This window comes from Cucurbita pepo, chromosome 4 (assembly GCF_057944985.1).
Source record: "Cucurbita pepo subsp. pepo isolate OVF chromosome 4, ASM5794498v1, whole genome shotgun sequence".
NCBI classification, from domain to species: domain Eukaryota; kingdom Viridiplantae; phylum Streptophyta; class Magnoliopsida; order Cucurbitales; family Cucurbitaceae; genus Cucurbita; species Cucurbita pepo.
This window is the reverse complement of record NC_141801.1, coordinates 129,417-150,970: the sequence shown is the minus strand read 5'-3', so window position 1 is coordinate 150,970 and position 21,554 is coordinate 129,417. Positions and strand designations below refer to the sequence as shown.

General features: G+C 39.8%; 6 protein-coding genes across 7 annotated transcripts; 2 read left to right on the top strand and 4 right to left on the bottom strand.

The window, feature by feature from the left end:
- Positions 1-186: 186 nt before the first annotated feature.
- On the bottom strand, positions 187-1,394 carry LOC111793341 (uncharacterized). Of its 2 annotated transcripts, XM_023675182.2 has the most exons (5): positions 1,263-1,385; positions 1,139-1,165; positions 916-1,041; positions 429-829; positions 187-341 (listed from the first exon to the last, which is right to left on the bottom strand). In XM_023675182.2, the coding sequence occupies exons 1-5, from the start codon at positions 1,310-1,312 to the stop codon at positions 334-336; spliced, it is 612 nt and encodes a 203-aa protein (XP_023530950.2). In that variant the 5' UTR covers positions 1,313-1,385; the 3' UTR covers positions 187-333. The 2 variants fall into 2 exon arrangements, with proteins under 2 accessions (XP_023530950.2, XP_086979542.1); XM_087123416.1 differs by lacking the exon at positions 916-1,041 and having other exon boundaries at positions 1,263-1,394.
- Positions 1,395-1,783: 389 nt separating this feature from the next.
- LOC111793340 (zinc finger BED domain-containing protein RICESLEEPER 1) lies at positions 1,784-5,069 on the top strand. Its single transcript, XM_087123415.1, has 2 exons — positions 1,784-1,938; positions 2,937-5,069. Exon 2 carries the CDS (start codon positions 2,964-2,966, stop codon positions 4,926-4,928), a length of 1,965 nt encoding a protein of 654 aa, XP_086979541.1. The 5' UTR covers positions 1,784-1,938; positions 2,937-2,963; the 3' UTR covers positions 4,929-5,069.
- A 410-nt stretch (positions 5,070-5,479) lies between these two features.
- LOC111793339 (uncharacterized) lies at positions 5,480-7,438 on the bottom strand. The gene is made up of 3 exons (XM_023675177.2): positions 7,218-7,438; positions 6,003-7,065; positions 5,480-5,920 (listed from the first exon to the last, which is right to left on the bottom strand). The coding sequence occupies exons 1-3, from the start codon at positions 7,372-7,374 to the stop codon at positions 5,590-5,592; spliced, it is 1,551 nt and encodes a 516-aa protein (XP_023530945.2). The 5' UTR covers positions 7,375-7,438; the 3' UTR covers positions 5,480-5,589.
- Positions 7,439-10,112: 2,674 nt separating this feature from the next.
- On the bottom strand, positions 10,113-14,060 carry LOC111792185 (phosphatidylglycerophosphate phosphatase 1, chloroplastic/mitochondrial). Its single transcript, XM_023673526.2, has 5 exons — positions 13,047-14,060; positions 12,864-12,941; positions 12,412-12,485; positions 12,223-12,330; positions 10,113-10,411 (listed from the first exon to the last, which is right to left on the bottom strand). Exons 1-5 carry the CDS (start codon positions 13,723-13,725, stop codon positions 10,298-10,300), a joined length of 1,053 nt encoding a protein of 350 aa, XP_023529294.2. The 5' UTR covers positions 13,726-14,060; the 3' UTR covers positions 10,113-10,297.
- Positions 14,061-15,298: 1,238 nt separating this feature from the next.
- Positions 15,299-16,231, top strand: LOC111793043 (transcription factor PAR2). The gene has a single exon (XM_023674732.2). It carries the CDS (start codon positions 15,665-15,667, stop codon positions 16,031-16,033), a length of 369 nt encoding a protein of 122 aa, XP_023530500.1. The 5' UTR covers positions 15,299-15,664; the 3' UTR covers positions 16,034-16,231.
- Positions 16,232-16,498: 267 nt separating this feature from the next.
- On the bottom strand, positions 16,499-21,367 carry LOC111793037 (mitogen-activated protein kinase 15). Its single transcript, XM_023674724.2, has 10 exons — positions 20,583-21,367; positions 19,720-20,128; positions 19,332-19,459; positions 19,173-19,232; positions 18,636-18,785; positions 18,376-18,531; positions 17,999-18,210; positions 17,801-17,902; positions 17,572-17,711; positions 16,499-17,465 (listed from the first exon to the last, which is right to left on the bottom strand). Exons 1-10 carry the CDS (start codon positions 20,604-20,606, stop codon positions 17,029-17,031), a joined length of 1,818 nt encoding a protein of 605 aa, XP_023530492.2. The 5' UTR covers positions 20,607-21,367; the 3' UTR covers positions 16,499-17,028.
- Between the last annotated feature and the right edge of the window lie 187 nt (positions 21,368-21,554).

Sequence of the window (21,554 nt, the reverse complement as noted above, 5' to 3'; positions counted from 1 at the left end):
ATCAACGTGTTCTATTACTTGTAAAAACGAAATTGTTACCGAAATGATCCGGATCATTATTGTGGTCTAAACACTCAACTCATGGCTCTCTTTAGGGATTGAAACGCTGATTTGATGTTGAATTTGAATCTAGTTAACTAGCCACGGAAACATTAATAAGTATTTGAGAAGGTAAAGTGGAAGGGGTTAATAATGTTTGGGTATTTATTTCTTATAATCATGTAATTAGGAAACCAAATATTTTGTACATTTGTATGAGTATCATGATGCATATACGATGCCATGCTTCTTATTATTCATGCTCCTCCTCATATTTCGTTGTGGTAGTTTGTGTTAGTTGCCTGCAAAATTGGTTGAATGATGATTGTAAGGCCAAATGAGAGAGAAAGATGAAGAAAAAGAAAGAGTATGAACAATATTTTATGTACCTAAACCAAGTTTGACGATCTGTTCTAGAGAATCAGCTCCCTTCTTTTCAATGTAATCATCCACCAACTTCCATGCACGAAAGATTTTCTTCTGCTCGTCCACTTCCTCATCTTCTGCCTCCTCCTCCTCCTCCTCCTCCTTTTTCTTTTTCTTTTCCTTTTCCTTCTCCTCTTCTTTGTCTTCCCTGTCTTCCTTCTCCTTCTCCTTCTCCTTCTCCTTCTCCTTCTCCTTCTCCTTCTCCTTCTCCTTCTCCCTCACGAGATCGGATTCGGGTTTCTCTTCGCGTTCGATCGTCATGAACTTCATCGCGGTATTCTCATAAACATAAGCTGCACCCTTGAAACTTGGCAGCATCAGCCACAAGCAAACCACCATCTTTATGTAAGCCCAAATCGGAATCCTACAAAATTGTTGTTGAACATTAGATGGAACACAATTTGTATTGGTAGGAAATACAAAGTGGTTGAAGTCACATACGACACGCACCATGATATGATGTTGGAAAAATAAAGTTCGATCATGGTCAGAAATGAAAGCAAAAGCCAATATGTGAGCCATTGCTGCTGCTGATCTCGAAATGAAGCTTTCTCTATTGCCCTCTTCGTTTCATACCTGTTTTTCTTCCAATGTCAGCTCAAAAAGCGCTTCAACTTTTAACCGGACAGATATATATATATATATACACACACACACACACACACAGACTTACAGTGGATAGAGAAGAACAGTGGCAAATCTGCAGGGGAAGAAGGAAAAGTAATAATTAATGTTTAAAATAAATATCTTTTGAAAAAAATGGAGAAAAGAAGAAGAAAAACAAAGAAATTGGGTACCCAATTGCTGCATGCAACAAGTTAAAGGCGGCTGTGCCCAGAAAACCCATTTAGAATATGAAGGTTTAATAAGGAAATTGAAAAGAAAACTAAGGATGGATTGAAAGAAGGGGTAATATATATATATATATATATATTTATGTTTATTGAAAGCAAGTAAAGAATATGTTTTTGTCCTAAGAAAAGTGTTCCCACGTTTTTTCTTCTTCTTCTTCTTCTTCTTCTTCTTCTTCTTCTTCTTCTTCTTAATTCTGTCTTTCAACGGCAAGACATTGAAATTTTGGAAGAGGGGAGGGAATCAAAGTTAACACATTTTATCTAACCCTATTCCCCTTTTCCACGCAACTCTAATTTTGGATTATTTTTTTTTTCTTATAAATAAATAAATAAATAAATAAAATAAAATAAAATAAAATAAAATATTTGTGGGCATACTTGTAATTTCAACCGATAATGCTTTCCTTACTCTCTTCTCCTTTGCGCGCCTTCTCTCTTCGCTTCACAATCAAAAATCAATCGCTTCACAATCAAAAATCAAACGCTTCACAATCAAAAATCAATCGCTTCACAATCAAAAATCAATCCATGTTTTCCCTCTCCCTTTTTCTCGCCGGGAGACGAAACTGACCGCCGTTCCCTCTCCGTCGCCGGAAAGCTCTGCCCAGTTCAGTTCACTGTATGCTCCCGAACCTTCTTCTCAATTTTCCCTCCTTCCGTTTATTCTCCTTAAAAGTTCATATTGTTTTTTTTTTTTTTTTTTTTTTTTTTAAATAAAATAATTGATGGAGCGGAACCCTAACTTTAGCTCCGGGTCCGACTCGGGGTATTTTGCATTGCGTCTCTATCTATCCGAGATCCATTGGTTTTCAATCGGTCTTGTCGACCCGGTCAGTTTTTGGTATATTCGGGTCGGATAGGGTTGTGGGTCTCGGCGGTGATACCGATCCGGTGACCCTCTTTTGTGACTTTTCTCATAACATTCACTTCCATGAAGGCCCGACCCGCTTCTACTGGGGTTTATTTACCACTTCTGGGTCTTCTTCGGACCCCATGAGTGACCGTGGAATCAATCCATACGAGCTTATGACGTCTCCTTATTATATCGTTTTCGCTTTCTTCAAATTAGTTTCATGAAACTTGTAATAGTTCATAGATTGGTTGTCAGATGAACAATATATTTTTTTGGGTTTGTCCTGTCATGGCTCATGGTCTGTGTTGGCTACTGTTGTCTCTGTGAATGTTCACCAGTTTCCTCTTCTTTGAAAGATGTGACTTGCCATTGCTTTACTTTTTAGCCTATGGATAGTGGGATTTCGTTATTATTGTTCAAGGGCTTGTGCATTGGTATGGAAAAGGTAAGTTTGTTAAAGAATGTGACTAGTAATATTCTCCATTTTTGCTTGCTACATATCAGTCTCACGATTTTAAAACGGGTGTACTAAGGAGAGGTTTCCACCCCTTATAAGGAATGATTCGTTGTTCTAGTAATCTCTTCACCTTTTTTACTCAAAAGTTGGGAGGCTGTAGATATTTAGAAGTGCATCCTATGTTTTATGGTGGTTGACTTGGAACATGAACATGCTTGTTTTTTCAGTCGGTCAAGATTGAAACAAATTTTGGTCTTCCTTTTCGAATCTTTTTAATCAGAATTTATTGTGTGGTTTTCATATGCAGCTTTTGTTGGAAAGACAGGGTGATGTAATGGATATGTCGGAGGCAGTTATAGTAAAATCTAGCAGATTGAAATCCGTTGTGTGGAACGATTTTGATAGAATAAAAAAGGGTGACACCTTTGTTGCTGTATGTAGGCATTGTAAGAAGAAACTCAGTGGATCCAGTACCAGTGGGACTTCTCATTTGAGGAATCACTTAATTAGGTGTCAGAGAAGATCTAATCAGTTTATTTCTTCATCCAGGGAAAAGAAAAAGGAACCAACTCTGGCTATTACTAATTATGTTGATCCGGGGCAGAAGAAGGATGATGTACTCAATCTTGTCAATATTGGATTTAATCCAGAGAAGTTGAAAGAGGAAACAAGTAATACTCTGAGTTACAATTTTGATCAGCGACGAAGTCGCTTCGATCTTGCACGTATGATCATCTTGCACGGTTATCCATTGGCCATGGTTGAGCATGTTGGGTTCAGAGTATTTGTTAAAAATCTGCATCCCTTGTTCGAACTTGTGACGTGCAATAAAGTTGAAACTGATTGTTTGGAGATATATGCCAAAGAGAAACAAAAAGTGAATGAGTTGTTGGATAAATTGCCTGGTAAAGTTAGTCTCAGCGCTGATATGTGGACTGCCTCAGATCATCAGGAATCGGCATATCTGTGTCTTACAGCCCACTATATTGATGAGTCCTGGCAGTTAAATAAGAAGGTTTTGAACTTTATGTTTGTTGATCCTTCTCACACTGAAGATTTGCATTCAGAGACCATCATGACATGTCTTATGGATTGGGATATCGATCGGAAGTTATTTTCATTGACATTTGATTGTTCCTCTACCAGTGACTATATATCATTACGAATCAGAGACAGACTATCACAGAACAGGTTCCTGTATTGTAATGGTCAATTGTTTGATGTCAGCTGTGCGGTAGATCTTCTTAATTTGATGGCTCAAGATGCTTTGGAAGCATTGTGCAGTATTCTCCCTAAAATTCGTGATAGTATTCAATACATTAAACAGTCTCGAGAAGTGCAAGCTAAGTTCAATGATATGGCCGAACAAGGTAAAGTTCAGAGCCAAAAAGTTCTATCTCTGGACAATCCAGCTCAGTGGAACTCGACTTATGCGATGCTTGGAGCGGCTATGGAATATCGAGAAGCATTTTCACGTTTGCAGGAAAGTGACGTTGGCTACACAGCATGCCCAACTGAAGAAGAGTGGTCTAGGACTTGTACAATCACTGGGTTTCTGAAGTTCTTTTTTGAAGTAACTAATGTATTAACGAAGAGCAATTTTCCAACTGCAAATATATTTTTCCCTGAGCTCTGTGATGTGCACTTGCAGTTGATGGAATGGTTCAAGAATTCAGATGATTATATCAAGGCCTTGGCATTCAAGATGCGCACCAAGTTTGAAGAATATTGGGACAAGTGTGGATTGGCTCTAGCGGTTTCTGCCATTTTAGATCCTCGATTCAAGATGAAACTAGTAGAATACTACTATCCACAAATATATGGGGTTGTTTCTCAACAGAGGATTGATGATGTTATGAACTGCGTGAAGGCGCTTTACAATGAACATATGATCTGCTCGCCATTAGCTTCAATCGATGAAGGTCTTGCCTGGCAAGTTGGGAGTAGTTCTGGGAAGGATGGAAGGGATAGACTGATGGGGTTCGACAAATTTCTGCATGAAGCCTCGGAGAGTGAAGGCAGTAAGTCAGATTTGGAGAAGTACCTCGAGGAGCCTTTGTTTCCTCGTAATGTTGATTTCAATGTGTTGAACTGGTGGAAAGTTCACAGTCCTAGATATCCAATTTTGTCCATAATGGCTCGTAATGTGTTGGGGATTCCGATGTCAAAGGTTGCATCAGATTGTGCATTCAGGACTGGAACAAGAGTGGTTGATCGAGAGTGGAGTTCATTGAAACCAGCTACGATTGAAGCATTGGTATGTTCACAGGATTGGATACGGAGTGAACTGGAGAGCTAATTCTTCCCTCACATAACAACAACGTCAATATTTATTCATTTTTGTCAATCTTCCCCTTCACTACTTTCTTTCTTTCATCTTTGTGCTTCACTTGTGGGCATGGCCTCATATGAGAGTGATTATGTGATTTTTTTTCTTTCAGTTTTGCTTCTGATGGTGGGTTATGATCCAGTTTCAAAATTGTCAAGCTAATCGTTAAGGACAGATTGGTCCCAAGTTTTATTAATTTGATGATAGCCTAATCCAAAATACTTCAAGTTTGAACAACAATTTTGTAATTTGGATAATTTCTAGTGAGCACCTGTTGCAGACATGGGATAAAATTGTTGTTTGGTGTTAAATCACGTTTATTTCGTGGATGAACGGATTGGCCGAATCTACAAAACCATTCACGTGGAAGAAGCTATCTTTTTAATAGCTATATATTATCAAAACGTCTTGTTTTATTTAATATTTAGTAAGGCCACTTATTTGGGATGAGCGATCTGCATGTTGTGTTTATGGAAAGCCGAGATTGCATGGAGTGGAGAGGAGTTCATGGAAAACCGAGATAGACGGGAATTTCTTAGCAGTAGGAAATAATATAATACGTAGTAGGGTGGGACACTGAGGAAACGGAAAATAGTTATACTTTAGGTGGTGAATTTATTGTTGTTCTGCTTCAGATTCTAGGCTTGAATCTGCCCTCGTTGGCCATCTGGAAAACCCGGGCCTGAGCTGCTGCTGCTTTGTTTGAGCTTAGTGCCGATACAAAACTTTGACGAACTTCATTTGTTGTGAAGGGGTACCTGTTGTTGACCAGTGAGTTCAGGAAAGCCGCAGATCCTTCTCGGTACAGGGATCCTAGGCCATCAGTTCGTGTGTTTGAGAGTGCTTGTGGCAAGCTGAGAGTTGCTCCAAAGCCTGGAGAGCCTGTTATGCCAAAAACACTGCCCATTGTTCCCCACCACCCCAACAATCCCCATATTGCTCCTGGGTGCGTACTCCAATAGCTTAAAATACACCAACATTGTAGTTTGTTAGGGATTGAAATATGCCAGTAAAGGGGGAATTGAAAAAAGTATTGTTACTTACTTGCATGTGCCAGTAAAGGGGGAGTTGGGATCAGGAACAAAGGGAGGTGCTGATGTGGTTGGTGGGGTTCCATAGAATGGTGTACCAGATGTTGGAGGGTTGTAGAATCCATTACCACCTGAAGGAGGAGTTGATGGGTTAGGATCATAAGATGGAGGGCTGTTGTATCCACTACCGCCTGAGGGAGGTGTGGATGGAGTTGATGGAGTAGGATCGTAAGTTGGAGGGCTGTAGTATCCACCACCACCTGAAGGAGTCGATGGGGTTGGAGTGGGATCATACGTTGGAGGGCTGTTGTATCCACCATCTGAAGGAGTTGACGGAGTTGGTGTAGATGGGGTTGAAGGAGTTGACGGAGTTGGTGTAGATGGGGTTGAAGGAGTTGTGGGATTATCAGTTGGAGGGCTATAGTATCCACCACCTGAAGGAGTTGACGGAGTTGGAGTAGATGGAGTTTCAGGTGTTGGAGTGGGATCATAGGTTGGAGGGCTATAATATCCACCACCACCTGAAGGAGCTGGCGGAGTTGGAGTAGATGGAGTTGATGGGGTTGGAGTAGATGGAGTTGAAGGAGTTGGAGTGGGATCATAAGTTGGAGGGCTGTAGTATCCACCACCTGAAGGAGCTGATGGAGTTGATGGGGTCGAACCACCACCATCAGGAGGAGGGTTTGATGGAGTTGATGGAGTTGAAGGAGTTGGAGTGGGATCATAAGACGGAGGGCTGTAGTATCCACCACCACCACCAGAAGGAGGAGGACTCAATGGAGTTGATGGGGTTGGAGTGGGATCATGAGAGGGCGGGCTGTAATACCCACCACCATCTGAAGGAGGAGTGGATGGAATAGATGGGGTTGGATTATATTTAGGAGACTTGTGGTGTCCACCACCACCGGAAGGAGGTTTTGATGGAGTAGGAGTGTGTGGTGGGTTTCCACAGTTCCCTGGTTTTGGGCTGCGTTTTTTACCACCATGTCCATGAGAGGGTGGTTTTCCTCCGTGGCTTCCTCCCGAGCCATCAGGTGGTGGTGTAGTTCCATAAGGTGGACTCCCCGGTGAAGAACCTACAAACAAAGAGGAAAATACAAGGCATGCACTTAGTCACTGATTTGAATAGTTGTAGCCACTTGTTTAAAATCTTCCATCTTACTCAAAACAACAAAACATTTCAGAACCGTGGAATGCAAGGGAATGTGTGTGTGGGTAATAGAGAAACCTGAGGGGGGGCTTCCTGCATGTGGGTCTGGAGTGTAATAAGTCTTCTGATCTTCGTCGCTTGTAGACGTCAAAGGAATGGCCATGTCTCCAGAAACCAACCCAACAAAGAGAGTCCATAGGAGGAGGGAGGCTAGTGTTGTTCCCATTGTCTTCATATCTGTAGTGTTTTACCAAGAAGGGAAAGGAGAAGGATAGAACGTAGATGAAATGTATGAGAAGGCAAAGCAATGCATATAAAAGATGGAGTGAGGTATAGAGTGAAGTAAATACTTGCAGGTGGAAGGTTACGTGGTTAGTTGATACGTTGCAGGTTCATTTATTTGCTTATTTATTTCTTGCATTGTTAGCAATAATGTTTTCATTCTGGAGTCGACAATGCATGGCTTTCTGCCAATTTAGGCCCAGCTACTTTGAACGTTACCATTATTTTTTTCTCCCTTCTTATTTTATTACATTTACTTAACTGTCTCCAATCATATAGCTGGAATCACTTAGTTAGCCGTCTCTTTGAGTTTTTCCTCTCGGACTTCCCCTCAAGGTTTTTAAAACGCGTTTGCTATGGAAGGTTTCTAGCTTTCTCTCAAGGTTTGTTAGCTAGGGGAAGGTTTCCAGCTTCTCCTCAAAGGTTCATTTGCTAGGGGGAAGTTTCCAGCTTCTTCTCAAGGTTCATTTGCTAGGGGAAGTTTCCAGCTTCCTCTCAAGGTTCGTTTGCTAGGAGGAGGTTCCCAACTTCCTTTCGAAGTTTCTAAAATGCGTCTGTTAGGAGAGGTTTTTACACCCTTATAAAGAATGCTTCGTTCTCCTCTCCAACCGATGTAAGATCTCACAATCTACTCCCTTCAAGGCCTAGCATCCTTGCAACACACCGCCCAATGTTTGGCTCTAATATCATTTGTAACAATCGAAGCCCAATACTAACAGACATCACTAACAGATATTGTCTTCTTTGGACTTTCTATTTCAGATTTCTCCTCAAGATTTTTAAAATGCGTGAGAAGGTTTCCACGCATTTATAAAGAACACTTTGTTCTCCTCCCAATCAGCGTGGGGTCTAATGAAATTAGTGAAGAAGCAGATGATACCATCCACATCCCAAGATTTGAAACAAGGTACCCAAACTGTAGCTTTCCTTGGCCTTGTCCCCTCGCCTCCTCAAAGGTACAAACAGTTGGTTAGAACTCAATTTTGCTTCTTTATACATGAACTTTACTGTCGGTAGGCAAAAAATACTAGACCACATGCAGGAAAAGTGAATAAATAAATAGAAGTTCATCAGTAGAGAGAAAGGTTCTTAATTTCGATAATGCCGCTTTTAGAGAGTTTAAGATTGTTGTTAGCTGTTGTTTGTTCCTCAGAGAAAACTTTGCCTATCTTCATTTGGATCGCCCATTCTTTTCCATAATGGTTGAAATCTATTATGACACAAGAACAGGATTTTGTAGGTATGTAGGGAATCTAAATTAGTCACAATTATTGTCTTTTGATGGTTCCCTGGCTTGATTGATTACCTTATAAAGCATAAGTTTCTACCCAGTTGCATTTCCTTTTTCAGTTCTTAATTGCTATCATTTTCCATCAACATGCCAGAGACCAAACCAACATATCCATAGACTGCAATAGCAAGAACCATGAAAATTGAAGATATACTCACGGGTTTTGTGTCTTTTTGGGTGAATGATTTTTAGTTAGAGAGTAGTGTAGAATTTAACCTTGATACAGGGCTCTATGGTGGCGTGTAGAAGGGGACGTGTCCATTAAAATTTATTACTCCACAGAGATGTAGGTGAGAGTCGCTCGAATATGATAGGAGAGACTTAAAGAAGGGCAGACCTTAGTTGTCGTTCTTTATGATTCTGAGAGATCTTAAACCATTTACAATCCTGTATTTGACTTGTTTTTTTGGGCCTACGAGTGAGGAGGAGGGCTATGAGGGTTAATGGTTAATAGCTGTCGATCAGAACTAAGGAAAGATAAAAAAAAATTGAATACATTTGTGTAAGGAAGAGTACAGCTTGAGAGCTAGTATAGTTATTAACAAATAGCAACGACACTTATGTTCGCTTAGCAAGTATGTGTGAACTAGTATAGCTTAAGACTCATAGATAATGAAAAAAAAAAATTTAAAATAGAGGGTTGCACCAGGTCTAACCTCATCGAGCGACTCAAGCTCGTCCTCTCGCTCAGGTGCTGGGCTGGCTCTCCCTGCTCGATCAACTAAGTTGTGTTGGAAAGGTTGATGACTGTCAACCAAGCTGTGAATTGAGAAGTTTGACATAGTTGTGGGGAGGGAGCTGGTTTTCCAACCTAATTGAGTTAGGCAAAAAGATGACACAAAGGGTTCGATTCACCCACCTGTTAAGCAAGTGGCGATTGACAATGTTTAAGTGCACCTTAGTGACCATCAGTCTTGTAGTGTGGTAATAGTAAGTGCACCTTGAGTGACCATGCTTTCTTATTGATTATAGGAAATATCAGTTTACTGTCACTAATTAGTTGGTAATAGATGATTGACTAACGTTTGATACAATCACGAGAGCATAGTAGGTCTCTTTATCTTATATTTCATAGGCCTCTTCTCCCATGTGGTTGTGATATTAGGTCATTCTCGAGTTTTCCCTCTCACTTGGGACAAATCATTCATGAAAATAGGGTTATCATAAGCTAATGTGTCGTTCAAAAAGTTACGAAGATAAACCTGATCGAACCTAGAAGGGCCAACCGAACAAACGAGATCAAACCCATTTGACCAATCCATCGAGTGGTCGGCAAAAAAAAAAAAAAAAAAAAAAAAAAAGAAAGATAGACAGCTCATCCTTAATGTAGAACCTCTAAATATCAGATCATATAATTTACATAATTATGATTCTTTTCAAGAGCAGAAATCAAGATGAGATGATAGGAAACCCTTCTACATTTCAATATTGTTGCTGTCCAAAATTACAAAGTCTACCAATGTATTATATTCAACTCAGGCGCTAATACCATAAGCTAATGAATTGCCAGAGGACAAAAAGAATGGCATCTTTCAGCAGTTCATGGATATCTACATGGCAAAATTTTTCATTCATACTAAAGAGGTTACAAATCTTTAATGCACTGTTTAGTGTCTGGTAATGGTAATAGGCGATGATTGATAGGTCTTACTCCTTGCTTAAGCCAACGGTTCAAGAGGAATGTTTCTAATTTCCTTACCTGCGAACAGAAAAAATCACAGAATAGAGTGAACAATGGATCGGCATCTCTGGTGGTCACGTAGTAATATGAATGCATACTGATAAAGTAGAAGGACAAATGATGGTGGTCATATTTGGATGTCTATTATTCTACGTTATCAAAAACCATCAGTAGTAGGCTGAAAGGTTAGACCAAGTAAACCGGCAACACACCAAACTTGAACAACTCTAAGCAAACTGTAAGGGTTGGGATGAGATGGGTGAATTTTAATTCTGATTTGTGTCAATTTGTACAAAACAAAAATTTCAGATAGGTTCACATGTTGGGAAAAAAATAGGTGGCAGTTCAACCCAAACCAACCCGATACAAATAAATAATATTCTAACGTCTTATTTTCTAACAACCCAAGCCCACTGCTAGCAGAGATTGTCTTCTTTAGGCTTCCCCTTTCGGACTTCCCCTCAAGGTTTTAAAATGCGTCTACTAGGGAGAGGTTTCCACACTTCTATAAGAAATATTTCGTTCTTCTCTCCAACCGATGTGAGATCTCACAATTCACCCTCTTTGGAGGTCCAGTGCCCAGTGTCTGGCTCTGATACCATTTGTAACAGCTTAAGCCCACCGCTAACAGATATTGTCCTTTTTGGGCTTTTCCTACCGGGTTTCCTCCCAAGGTTTTAAAACGTGTCTACTAGGGAGAGGTTTCCACGCCCTTATAAGGAATGCTTCGTTCCCCTCTCCAACCGATGTGGGATCTCACTTCTATTACTAATAATAAGGCCAATATAAGATTCATACCACAAGTACGTGTTCACACTTATCATGGCTCATGTGTCCTTTTTCCAATTCATTTTTGTTTATCTACACAAAGAACCTCCAAACAATGTGTTCAGTAACGTTATTCACATCGGTAGATCTATCTCCTCCACTTTCCAGCTTCCCTTCTACCTCAATATCTGTCTCCACTACATATCTCACCGATTGTTCCTATCTCTCTCTTTGCTCTGGATCTTGCTCTTTGTTGGTATCTCTCTCCACTCGAGATCTCTATTCAATCATCTTTGATCCATCTTCTTGCCATCTGATTTCTCTCAACATAATGTTTCTTATCTGTCTGATGTCTAATCTCTCTCAATGCAATGTTTCTTATCTATCTTTATGACGCGGGTGACTCATCTTGAAAAGGAAATCAAATTGCAGGAAAGCCAGCACTGTTTGAACTATCTCCTTCCAAAAGGTGTTTTCAACAAAATTCCAAATATACAAGTTCGTCGTTCTGTCACCAGAATCACTGATGCTAGGTTTCTACACACTTTAGGCTTACTAATTAAAAAGGCTCAAAAACAACAAAATTGAAAATTAAAATAATAACATAAATTGTTAACAAATGTCCCACATCATTCTCACGCCAACAACCTAGCATAAATTGGGTTGGTCTGGATGTTGCATTCAGTTTATTTGTGTAGGTTAACAGACCAACTCAAATTTTGAGGTTGGTCTACCAAACAACCATGAACCGACCCAACCCAAGCCATGAACACTCTAACTAGACATGCAGGTACCAAAGGTTGGGACAAGATTTCCACAGCCCTTTCCATGAACACCCTCCCACCTGGGCTTATGACCTCGAAGCAACATTTGGGCGAGTGGAGACAAATCAATGAAAATAATAGTAATAGTGAAGGAAACTTAATAAAAGTTTTAAAAAGATTAACAATATTTGCATCTTCTTTTACCCTAGATTTTCAACTCATTAATTCCCTCAATAAATTGCAATAGAAGAGAACAAAATGGTATATATATATAGATAGATAGAAGGAAAAACCAACCTGCCTAACAACAAACGTCTCCCCAACAATGCTCAAGGGTTCAGTTAAAATAGTCAAAAGACCATTACGGTTCCCAAAAACCACATCTGTGAATGGTCGATCACCTACCTGAGAAAAGATGGATTTCAACTTCTAAATAATAGCTTACCCAAAAAACCAAAGCATTCAAGCAGTTCACCTGATTCTTACCATAATAAGTTGGGAAGAAGTAAAACCAAAGTGTTTCTCGATTTCTTCAGCTGTACCAGCAGGCTTCTTCACCCCTACGTCAAAATACTTAGCAATGTCTCATATGTGCAATGCAGAAATAACCTTACATACGCACTAAAAGTAATTAATCAGCCTAAATTTACGGTGTGTTCCATAATAAGCATTGAGCCTAACATTAGTTCATCATGTAGAAATCAATGGTTTTTTACACCACACTTCATCCATAAAATGGAATGAAGAAATCTCAAAGTCCAAATTCTCTACTTTTATGCACTAAGAGGTGGTGGTTAGCAATAAGACGTTCACCCACTAAAATGTTATAGCACGGAGATACAATATCTAAAGCCTAATGTTCAGCAACAGGAACAAAATTCAGCCTGCGTAAACAAATGTTACAGAAATAGAATTAAAGATGGAAAATTTACACTCACTATGCCTTATAACTTTAATTCCAATCGACCCCTCGATCGCTTTAGCTTTTGAACCATCATGATCATACTCAGAAAGCCCTAGCGCATCAGATAACATGAGGGTAAATATTCACATTGAGGCCAAAAACAAACCATTAAGGCTATTGAAGCAAGTACATTGCTAACGAATTTAACCCATATTACCAGCAGAGTTGCTGAGCACCGCTACATTGTGGCCAAAGACAGATTTACACTGTTCAAGTGAGGATTTGAGAGGAGCCCAAATTGTCAAAGAGTAAGGCGCGGTAATTGTATTGTCCTTATCAAACACAACGCCCTTGAAACCCCTTCTTTGCAGTTCAGCCCAATCAATGTAGCTCACATCGGGCACAACAACATGAGGTAGCGCCAAATGCCGGTCCTTAGTAATAACAGCTGCAGAAAAAACAATGCCTTGGATGTTTAATCTCTGACCAACTGCAGATTTCAGGTTCGCCCACCACATGTTTGTCAAAAGTCCCTTGGCGTTTTTGGCGCCCTTTTTCTGATCCTCTTGACCCGGATCTTGTTTCTGATTATTAGTAGCTGGGTCTTCGTCCGCGGCGTTCTCAGAGTTGACTGACAAGTAGAATTGCTGAAAAAGCCTCTGGTTTCGAATCGGGTCGGGCTCGGCGTCGTGGGGGCTGTGGTTTTTGGTGCAACCGGTTGCTGGAGTTGGTGTAAAAGAGGGAACGCACAAATCATTGAACCGAGAACAATTGGTTACAAGGGAAATGGGAGAAAAAGATTTATGGTTTGTGGAGAGACGAGGTTGGTGGAATGGAATCGAACGAGGACAAGAGCAACTGGGCAGAGATACCACAGAAACGGAATGCGTTATCATGTTAGTTCTTCGCGCTTGGGATATAAAATCTGAATCTGGAATATAAAATTTCTTTGCGGGCTTCAAATGTGGATTCGGGCCTGACCTGATCCTTATGTAAAGCCCAAATGTTGAATGATGGGTGCGGTTGATGTGGACATCCCCTACGCAGTTGACACCAATGGGCCGAGTTAAGTTTTAAATAGTGCAATAGAGTAGGGATGTCGGCGTTTGGGACAGCAAGTTTTGGTGTTGTCTTCAGCTCCATATTAGGGAGGTGAGTGAGGCAGTATGAAGTGAAGCAACAACCAGTTTTTACAGAGCAATTTGATGGCATACCATTTCCCTTTGGGCTTTCACTTTCGTACAGTACGAAACGAGGGGACAAGGTAGTCGTGTTGGGGTTTGGTTTCCCCATGGAAGAAGAGAGACAAACACGCATACTTTTCTCTCCCACATAGCTAATATCCAATCTTGGTCCCACTTTATGTACACAATTATCAAAGTGGAACACTGAAATCAGCGGGTATCCTCGATTGCATTGAGATATGAACATGATGAAGATGAAGATGAAGATGAAGATGAAGATGAAGAAGAAGAAGAAGGAACCATCACCATTATCAATACCCACTCTTTTTATTTACTATTTTACTCCTCTAATCTAATTCAATTTCATTTTTTATAAAATAAAATATAATATTTGTAAATTTTTTATTTGGTCCTTTAGTTTAGTTAAATTATAAAAATAAGTAGATTTTGGAGTGAGTAAAAGTAAGGAAAAGACATTAAATTAAATTGAAGTGTATAATAAAAGTCTTTTTTATATAATTATATTTTATTTATTTCATGTATTTTTTTTGGATGAATTGGGATTAATAATTAATTTAGGCGGAGAGGAAATAGAGAAGAAAAAAGAGAGTAAATTTTGGGGGCTACTGATTGACGCCACGTGGCGACCATGCCAAGGCTACTGATATAGATCATAGGATTAAGAGAGTGGGGAGGCACATGGGTGGCGTTGCCTTCAAGAAGATCATGTGATCACATGTGCTTTCTCTCTCTCTCTCTCTCTTTTCCTCCTCCTCCTTTTCGTGGGCCCCATTTTCTATTTCTTCCTCTCTCTCTCTCTCTCTCTTACGTGTAACACCACGCGCCCCACTTCTTCTCCATTGCGCGTTGGTCTCCATCTCCACACCACATTTTCTTAATTTACTACAAATTTATTGAGCAAGAATTCAAACATCTTCAATTTAATTTCGACTTTGAACTTTTTCTTGAAAAAACTTTTAAATATGAGATAATTATGTGTTAGTTCGTGAAACATGGTTAGATCTCCCACCTTTTGTAAGGTCTGACCGTTGTTGAATTCTAGTACGTTCGAACAACCATGTCATGTCATATATTTAATTTTTAAGTGAGATAATTGTGTATTCAATCAAGGAAGGATAGATGGACCCCACCTTGTGTTTGGTTGGGTTCTCAAATTCGTGCATTTATGAAGTGTTGGGAGATGAATTTGTTAACATTATTGAAGTGGTGAGGCAAAGCTAGTTTGAATTCTTTGAATTGGACACGAATAATAAAAACAGCATTTAGTTCCTGCTTACAGGCATGAGGTGGAAGAAACTTCACTCGCGTACGGCGGCGGTTGAAGGCCACGAAAATTCAAAAGCAGAGTGAGTTGGGGAGAAGGCCAAAAATGGTGGGCCACAGCTTCGTTGGCATTGACATTTCCAGAGCTCAACAATAATTTAACTCCCTTCTGCTTCTGCTTCTGCTTCTGCTTCTGCTTCTGCTTCTGCTTCTTCTTCTTCTTCTTCTTCTTCTTCTTCTTCTTCTTCTTCTTCTTCTTCTTCTTCTTCTTCTTCTTCTTCTTCTTCTTCTTCCCATTCAATTCACACGCCTCTGCCATTCTCTTCTCTCTCTCTCTCTCTCTCTCTCTCTCTCTCGAGCTGCAGCCATGGGGAAATCCCAAATTCAAAGACTCAAACTCGCCATTCAGACCAAGCGAACCACCACTCCTCGCCATAAAGCCCTAATCCTCAACGCATTGCATAAATCTCCTCTCAATCGCAACGCCCGACGCCGGAGACGCACAAAACCCACCCGCATTGCCTCCGGAAAAGCCGAGGAGAAGGAGGCCGTCGAACGGAAGATTCGCGCGTTGCAGACCATCGTCCCGGGAGGGGAATCGCTCGGAGTTGACAAACTATTCGAACAGACGGCGGAGTATATCATGAATTTGCAGCATCAAGTGAAGGCCATGAGAGCGCTGTCGAGCTTCTTCGAAAGCTTGGAGAAGGAGAAGAGCAAGTGCGGCGGAGGTTGAAGGAGATGAGTTACTGTTTTTTGTTTTTGATTTTTTTCTTTCTCTTCTCTGTTAGTTGGGAGCAGAATTTGGAATCCTTTTGCCTGTTTATGATCATCATCATCATACTACTTTCTGCTAAATCAGTGTAGCTTTCTAATGAATACAAAATCAAATTCCACCTGGTGAGAGTTGAACAATGTTTCATTATTCCTCACCTTATGATCTTAATACCCATTAATGTCTCATCACTTACGCCTACCATTTTGGATTAATCATTGTTTGAAAACTAATTTACTTTCTTTTAGGTAAACTATCTATTGGTAAATCATTTTATTTTCGCGTTCATACTATTTATAGTGCATTCATTCTGACTCGTTTTTTTTAAAAAAAATAATTTATAGTTGCTCATAATTTTCCGGATTTGGGGTAATAATATTTACTGCTTTCAATTACTTTATTGGACGATTCTAATCTTTTATCATATGCCAAAATATTGATCTCCATCAAAAGTTGAATTTCAGTGAGATTGTTGTTCATAAAAGCAATAACAACAAAACATAAATTAATACCAATCACCCAATTGGCATAAACCATGCAACCTCCTTCCAACTCCAAAAAAGATGGAAGAAAGAAAATTTTATATTAGTTTTTTAAGTGTTCTAAGTTCGTAAAAGCTCAGCTTCCTCTTCAATGTCCAATCCAATATGGGTGATGGTAAGTTTTGAGGTTTGAGATCCAATAAACGAACACTATCATGCTTTTCTTCTCTACTACAAAACTCTGGCAACTAGAAGCATGGACCCAGCCATTTATCTATTTTTGAGACAAACTAGTTTCGTGGATAAAATGGCATTCGTCTTATCTACAAGAAGTTGCTTCAAACTAAACACGAGAAACTTGTCTCTACCTTCTAACTTACTCAGCCAAATTCGAGTCATCGAAACATCGAAGAAACCCAAGTAAAACGTTTTATCGAAACTCCATGGACTAGATTCCTCAAAACACATGCTTCTCTAATACATTCTTGTCATACCATACTCAACCATGCCAGTGTTTCTATGGGTGGTGGCAGTTGCAGCTGGAACGGCTCCAGTATCATATTGAGCGTTTACCTGCACACGTGCAGCACGGTCATTGTTTCCCGCCTTGTGCAATCCTACACGTGCCATAAAAAAAGGATTTGAGAAAGCACCAGTAGCTGCGGTGTCGGATGTTAATTTGGCTGTCATTCCACATTGAGGGGCTTGTTTGCATTGCAAGGAAGTGTCTTTCTCAGCCCCTGTTGTTGATGATTCTTCACTTTTGCCGCAAGATTGCTGGTAATAATATGTTGGATGGATAGCATGAGAAGGGAGGGCACTTCTAATTAACCTTCTTGGATCATAGGCATCCTTGGCGATACTTCCACTATCATATGGCATGACCGGGCCTGATATTCTTCCAGGCTCACCTAAACAAAGATACAAGATCAGCACTGGTGGATCCAACAGTAAGTTAGGGGGATCAGGTTGCTGGAAAGTAGACAAAACAAACATAGAAAGGAACTCGAATAAGACCTTGAGTTGCAGCAATCCTCTGTGCAGCTGGATCTCTGTAATGCCGGTTGCTGTACGCCCCTGGTGGCACATATCGGTCTTTAAAAGAAGCAATATTCGATGTTGCTTTAGGAGGAATGGTATTCGACTGAACCGAAGACCTGGTAGCATGAGCGAAGAATTAGAAATCATCAGAATTGGACATTCGCTCTATGGCTTGATAGGTGACATTTGAAGAAGCGTTGTTTACCTAGGAAGAGATGCATGCTTTCTTTCTAGAGGATAAGCTGGTCCACTTTTCCCTCCATTATCTTCAAGATGAGCAAATTGTTTTTTGAACTGATCGAGTGCACTGTGCAAGCAGAAACATGGACCAGAAGATCAGCGTCAGGAGTATCCACTTACCAAATCAACATTCATCATTTGGAAATTGAAACAGAGAAAGGACCTTGGATAAAGAAAATTTGATCTCTCAGTTCCATTTAAGTAGTCCTTCAGCAGTTGAGGATGGTATTCTAGTATCTCCCGGAATATCAGCTCGCGAATGTCGTCCTTTGTGACCTTTCTCCTCTCAAATTCAAACTCCACCTTTGAGATTGGCTGGCAAGAAGGTTCCCTCTCAACTTTTGCCAGCCCTTTAAAGTAAGGATCTGCCAGTGCCTGATGGAAAATGCAATGTTTTCAACATGTTAGCACATGCAACTAATTTCGCTCTATATCATACTATAATTTAGTGGATAACCAAACGCTAGACAATAAAAGCAAAGAGTATATAACAGAGGTAGTAAGAAAAGAATGTATCTAGTCAAGCATGTAACAGCAGACCTCTTCTGCAGTAGGTCGATCCTTTGGATCAAACGCAAGCAATCGTTGCAGTAATTGCAGGGCTAGAGGATCCGCATTTGGGAACTTCTGTGAAAACGGAATGGGCTGCTTCTTCCTCATACTAGCTAAGTACCTTCTAGCCTTCTCATTTCTTACCTAAGGCAACACATTTGAAAGTTGACGGTCAAGAAAATATTAAGCCAAAACATTAAAAAGATACAAAACTTCTCCACAACTATGCGTAATAAAAGGCCACTTACCCGAGAAATGGTATCTAATGAAGGCGTTCCAAGGAGATCTGTCATCAAATCAAGCTGATGAACAACATTTTTACCGGGAAAAATTGGTTTTCCAGTTAGTACTTCAGCAAATATGCAGCCAATACTCCAAATGTCAATGGCAGGAGTATACTACACCCAGACAAAAAGTAGAAAGAGTTACGCGTAAAGAAGGAAAAAATAAGTCACGAAATGAGGAACATCGTTATCAGTCGTGAGTGGTGTAGCTTAAACCACTAAGGAGAGAATTCTCCAAGAACTATAATCCAAAGGACTTTATTATGTTTCAAAGTAAACTAATACAAGAAACAACGCCCTATTTGTAGAGGAATTAACAACTAACTAAACCATTTAAACCAAAAATCTCACTACAGCAGTATTGACTAATTTAGATCTATAGATAGTTGGAGATTCAAGATAATCTGATTACTTGTTTGGAAAACATCATATGAAGCTAGAGAAGTTAGGATAACAAGATTGTTCTGTTCTCCATGTTCAGAAAATGTCATCAAGACAAACCTTAGAGAAGAAAGAACCACATAGCTCTGGAGCTCTATACCATCTGGTAGCAACATAGTCCTGCAAGTAACATCACATTCTATAACCTTCGCTCTCTACATATATATCCAGAATCTCTATGATATTGAACATGACATACTAGTAAATCAATTGGCCTACCGTCCAAAATATTGTTGTCGGGGTGTCACTGAAAGCAACTCTAGCCAATCCAAAATCACATATTTTGAGTTTGCAATTTGCATTTGCCAATATATTCTTTGGTTTTAAATCCCGATGGTAGACATTTGCTGCAGTAATGTAGATCAAAATCAGATAGTTTACACATTATATCCAACCACTACCATACTTACTCCAGATAGCATATCTCCACAAGAATAGAATTCAAAAGATATGACAAAAGAAAAGGCTATATATGCTGTATGGAAAACAAGAAAAACATCCCATCTAGCTTAAATGAAAGTGGGCCAAGAAATTAAAATCATCACAACAGCACTCCAGCTCAACAAAAAGTGTAGCAAAGTGTCAATGCAATACAATATCCAAGCACCTGCGTGAATATATTTTAGTGCACGGAGTAGCTGATAAAGGAAAAATTGATAGTGCTTTGTTGTTAAATCATCATTAGCCTTGATGACTTGATGCAAATCTGATTCCATCAACTCAAACACAACAAAGATATCTTTGAACCCCCTACGAGAAGGCGGTAGCATAATGTGTTTGATTTCAACAATATCAGGATGACGTAGAAGTCTGAGCAGCTTTATCTCACGAAGAATACGAGCAGCATCCGATAGGTGTTCAAAAATATCATTTATCTTCTTTATTGCCACTTTTTCATTAGTGAGAGTGTCGACAGCTGAACAAACCACTCCATAACTCCCCTTCCCAACAACTTCCTGAATTTTGAATCTGTTAGCATCGCCATATTCAGAGAAAAAGTCCAACTCTGCAGAATCCTGTCACACAAACACCATCTACGTTAAGATACACGATACTTCATAAATTGAAACAGCCGACCAGCCAAGAGAGTTGAAAATTTGAATGAAAATTTTGGGTATAACTTTCCAAGGACATCAGTAAATGGTATAGGATACACCACAAACCAGGAAAGGACGAAGAAATGGCATCAAAATGAATAAAATAGAAGGAAATGACATCTATCTAAGGCTGCAAATTCAATATTTCACATGCATAGTCTATCCCTTCAATCAAAACCCAATCTATAAACTCTTATAATACGTGATTTTCACTTCAGATTCATGTTGAAACTGTCATATACTTCCATCCATATGCCTAAACTAGAAGGTATTTGACAAAAAAATTGCATCAGACAGAAACATTTATCAAACTTTGGGGGGAAAAGAACCAACGCAGTAGAGAAGATTCTAACAAAGAGAGTTAAAAGTTCACCTTCTTACGGTGATTGGTCTGCATTTCCCTAAACTCTCAAACCCAACTTCGTCGAGAACAGTGAACACAAAATCTGAAATCAAGTTCAGCACCAAAACAGAAAACTTCGATTCTTAATTGACTAAAAGAAGACTCAACCGCATTTTCCCCACCTACCCCTGCTCCGGATCACAAACCCACAATCCCTCCTTATGCTCCTTCCCGAATCCTCCACGGAACATAATAAAATTTCCCGAATCAAATCCCTCATACACTTCCCTACCTGCAATCCCAAAACCTGAACCAGAAACTCAATCACCGACCCAGAACAACCAACACCACCGGCTACCATAAAGTAACCAAAATCAGATCGAGTATGGAAACTTTTAGCATTCCTACTGGATGAATGCCCTAAACCCAACTGCTGAACGATGAAGAAGCAGGTAATAAAGACGAGAACAGGGGAATCGGAGATCTACAGGCGGCTTACAGGAAAGAAGAAGAGAGTAGGGGAAAGGAATAAGCGCGGAAGGGAGGAGTATAGGGAGAGGGTGGGATATATAAACAGGATAATTTTAATTCAAAAAGCAGAAATCTAGGAGACCCTCTTCCTTTTTTTCGGCTTTTTCAATCCCTTTGCTTGCAATTATCAGTGGCATCTTTTTTACTCTTCTTTAGGCTCCGTAGATTCGTAGCCGAAGACGTATGGATAAGGATGGATGGGCGGTGGAAATACCAGGTGGATTGATTTCAGGAGAACATACATCATGGGAATCAACGATCTTCGCCAAACAGAATCCTAAATTTGTATGAGAATCCACAATGGTGATCCTCCAAATTTATTGCTACAAGTCCCCTTATTAAATAATAGGGTTTTAAAAACTATAACAGATATATCTCTCCTAACTGATCTAGAACCCCAATCATATGAACAATATTTTGAACAAAGTTTGACTCATATACATTGCAAAATTTACTCTAAGAATTTAGCTT